This window comes from Wyeomyia smithii, chromosome 3, assembly GCF_029784165.1.
Source record: "Wyeomyia smithii strain HCP4-BCI-WySm-NY-G18 chromosome 3, ASM2978416v1, whole genome shotgun sequence".
Lineage (NCBI taxonomy): Eukaryota > Metazoa > Arthropoda > Insecta > Diptera > Culicidae > Wyeomyia > Wyeomyia smithii.
In genome coordinates, this window is record NC_073696.1 from 240,829,078 (window position 1) to 240,833,424 (window position 4,347).

At 40.7% G+C, this 4,347-nt stretch overlaps 1 protein-coding gene across 1 annotated transcript; it reads left to right on the forward strand.

Moving 5' to 3' along the window:
• The first annotated feature begins 2,185 nt into the window (after positions 1–2,185).
• On the forward strand, positions 2,186–3,247 carry LOC129729151 (uncharacterized protein K02A2.6-like). The gene has a single exon (XM_055687634.1). The coding sequence runs from the start codon at positions 2,186–2,188 to the stop codon at positions 3,245–3,247; it is 1,062 nt and encodes a 353-aa protein (XP_055543609.1).
• The last annotated feature ends 1,100 nt before the right edge of the window (positions 3,248–4,347 follow it).

Below are 4,347 nucleotides of genomic sequence, written 5' to 3' on the forward strand. Positions count from 1 at the left end.
AAACCATTCTGTCTCGCTCATTTCGTAAAACAAAGAGATATCGCCCTGCGCGTCGCAATCCGAACCGAAAGAGAAGCGAAAGAGCAACCCGCATATGACGAAATTCTACGAGCGAGAGAGAAATTTCTCTCGTCGCTTGCACTGCACTTGCTGCTTGCACTGTTCCATGAGTAGCAGTCACTAATACACTCGACGTAAGAAATAAAGTGTCGGTATATGATATATATTCTGATTCCATTCTATGTCAATGTATTCGCAGTACAACTGTTGCGTTATGCGTTTCACACATTTATTGTGCGATTTAAGTGCAACATTTGTGCGAATCGGGAAGACACAATGATTGTACAAGACTTCAACTTTTGCGTGTGGTAGCCCAATTAACGCTATTTCAAAGAATCTGTACGATCAGATGTTTTCTTCGCTAACATTGAACACTGATGCAGAAGAGGAGTTTGTTTGCTATAACGGATCCGGATTCAGAGCAGTTGGTACATTTATGGCTGAGTTGCGGTACAAAAATTACGTATCCAAGGAAAAAATTTACGTGTTCGAAGGAACTAAACAACCGGGGCGGCAGACCATGAGCCGTTGGAATTTAAAAATTGACTTTTGTCATGTTTCGGAAAAGGAGCCTGATTACAAGATTCAGTTGGAGCAGTTATTGAGCAGATACGCTGCAGTTTTCAAAGGTGAATTCGGTTGTTTCAAACATAGCAAGGTACATTTGTCTTTAAAGGATGAAACAGTTCCGAAGTTTTGTAAGCCCAGAAAAGTTCCATTCGCATTCAAGGAGAAAGTGGAAGCGGAACTGAACCGACTAGAAGAATTGGGCATTATTTCTGTGGCGCCATCATCAGAAGCCGAATGGGGCACACCGCTGGTCCCTGTTCTTAAGAAGGATTCATAATTGAGACTGTGTGCAGACTATCGTATCACTGTCAATCCGTTCCTGGTGGACAATCGTCATCCATTCCCGGTTATTGACGAGATTTTTGCGGCGCTGCAGGGTGGAAAATATTTTTCGAAACTTGATCTGAAGAACGCGTATTACCAATTGGAGGTGGATGATAAATCAAGAAAGTTATTGGCCTGGAGCACGCATCGAGGTGTGTATTGGATGAATCGACTTCCTTTCGGAACGAAGACGGCGTGTTCCATCTTTCAAGCGACATTGGAGAAAGTTCTTCAAGGCTGTCGTGGTACAGTCATCTACCTGGACGATATTCTAGTTTCGGGCGCAACCGTGACAGAGCACTTGGAAAACCTGAATGAAGTATTAACACGTCTTCAGGGAGCTGGATTTTTACTCAACAAACAAAAATGCGAGTTTTTTAAGCAAGAAGTGAGCTATCTTGGTCACATTATTGATCAGAATGGTTTACACAAAGATCCAGAGAAGGTAAAAGCAATAATGGATGTCAAACCCCCGAAAGATGTTAAGGAAATTCGAGCGTTTGTCGGTCTAGCAAACTATTATGCCAAGTTTTGTCCAAGTTTGGCGCATTATTTGAAGCCGATGTATGAGCTTTTGAACGACAAAACGAAATTTTCTTGGACAGACAATCGGCAGAGGGCTTTTGAAGCGGCAAAGAAACTAATTTCGGAAAATACAGTTTTGGCTCATTATAATCCGGAATTACCGATAAAACTCTACTGTGACGCATCAAATGAAGGCATCGGTGCTGTGATTGTGCAAGAGTATCCTGACAAGACTGAGCGACCCATTTCATTTACTTCAAGGGTATTTAAAAAACATGAAGTTGGATACTCGGTGATTGATAAAGAAGCTTTGGCCATTTATTATGGAGTTAACAAATTCAAAAAAAATTCTGCATGGCCGACATTTTAAGCTTTCGACAGACCACAAACCTTTGACTAGTCTGTTCAGCTCTAAGGGTGTACCAGAAACGGCGTCTGGACGTTTGCAGAGATGGGCGGTTTTCTTGTCGAATTGTGATTACGAAATACCTCACGTGAAAGGAAACCAGAACATTTCAGCAGACTAAACTATTCAGGAGCCGCAAACTATTCAGGAGGAAGAATTGAAAGTTTTTTTTATCGTAAACGAGATAAATTAAGCGTTGAGGAGGGAGTTCTGTTGTGGGGTTACCGCATTGTGGTTCCTGCCAAACTGAGAAAATTTTTGCTGGACGAGCTTCATTCGGTCCATCTTGGAATAGTGAAAATGAAGTGTTTGGCCAGATCATATTTTTGGTGGCCATCACTGAATAAAGAGATTGAGGATATTGGTAAAAAGTGCGATCTGTGTATCCAGAACCGACCTGAGCGAAGCGATCCAATATCTCCCTGGCGTCTTACTAGCGCACCTTGCGATCGTGTACATGTAGATCATTTTTCGTTCCGTGGAGCTGAATATTTCGTGTTGGTCGATAGCTACAGTAAGTGGATCGAGACGTATGCAGTACGTTCGTTAACCTCGGAGGAAACTATCGAGAAAGTTGCGGAGTTTGCAAGTAAATTCGGAGCCATTGGAACACTGGTATCCGATAACGGAACTGCCGTTTCATCAAAGGAGTTCAGAGTTTTCTGCACTAACCATGGTATCAAGCATTTGACAACAGCGCCGTATAGTCCCTGTTCCAATGGTACAGCTGAAAATGCGGTAAAAACTGTAAAAAATGCATTGCAAAAGTTATCATCAGATTCAGCGTTCAAGCGAAAGTCAGTGACGTGGCAGCTGAACTCATTCCTGGAGATGTATCGTGCCACTCATCATGCTACAACCGGAGAGAGCTCATACAAGCTAATGTTCGGTAGGGAGATGCGATGTCGGTTTGATAAGCTCAAGGCTAATTCTGAGAGACGACACCGTGAGACAATTGAAGATCTCAACGTTAAGAAGAAGAATTTCAATTTCGAATTAGGAGAAACGGTTTATGTCCGAGACTACCGTAATCCAAAGAAACCTTTATGGGTACGAGCAAAGATAACTAAGAAAATTGGTGCTGTGCTGTACGAGTGTGTTTCGGAGGAGCTAGGAATTATCAAGCGAAGGAGTCATCAGCTGTTGAAGTACACTTTCGACGACTATGAAAACGACGCAAGCAATTCTATTAAAGCTGATGCACAGCTCAATGACAACACGGGCATTGAAACGAATGACGAGTCAGTGAATGGACCAATCGAAAAGGAGGAGGAGCCTGTTGTAAGACCTGGAACATCCAACTTGTACGTAACCAGGTATAATCGAGTTATGCTACCGCCAAGTCGCTTTGGAGGAGAGTAGTTGTGGCATATTGCATTCCTGCACAGTGTAGCGTAGCGTCAAAGAATATCCCAAAGAGCGTGGCGTTGAAGCATGGCGTTGATTTGAGCTGACTGAATCGTAGCAAACGTAGTTAAATAAATGTTTAACCCTCTCCGCTCACAAGGTTTATCATTAAAATTTATAGTTTCACGAGAAAATTCAAACTGAACACTTTAAAGACTATCTAAAATTACTGTCAACTGTAGTATTTTGAAGAAAATGCCCAGTGATGCTCTGAGGCAGCATATAAAAGTTTATGGAACAATCGTAAGCACAACAAACTATTTTATGTCAAGATATGGTGATTATAATTCTTGGTGCTTTAGAGTCACCATGAGCGGGAAAGGGTTAATAAAGATTAATTCTTATTATAGAGTTCAATAGAACCAGTTGTCTTTTAAAATACCAAAGTCTGACCAAGTAAAATATTTAGGGCTTATTTGAGAATTGAGAATATCCCAACAAAGTGCAATAAATATATAAAATGTTTGTATTCTCTTACCAACAGAAAATCTAGACTTTGTCTCAAGAATAAACTGTGAATTAACAATTGAATATTTAGACCAGCAATGTTATATGCAGTCCCCATCTGGACAAGTTTCTGTACAACCAGATTGAAGATGCTTCAAAGGATGCAGAATAAACTTCTGAAACTGATATTGAAGCGTCCTCGCTGGTTTAGTACGAATGAACTACACAGGCTTACTAATGTGAAAACATTAGAAAATGCCCAAACCAAATTATCAATAAGTTCCGACAAAAACTGTTGCAATCCTCAATTACAACGGTTAGCTCACTTTATAGTCAGTAAGATATGTGTAAGATTAGATTAAGGTTTAATTTTAAGTTCATTAAGCAGACAGTATGTGAAATCGTGATATTGTATGTGATATTGTTGCCTTTTTCCTAGAAAGGTATAGCACTCACTGAAAAAACCAAAGGTATAAAAGTGCTGTGTGTGTATGTATGAATGTAACACTCTCCCAATCTCACTCACTTTTCTCAGAGATGGCTGGACCGATTTCAATGGAATAAATAGCAAATGGAAGGTCTAGTTGTCCCATAAGACCCTATTGAAT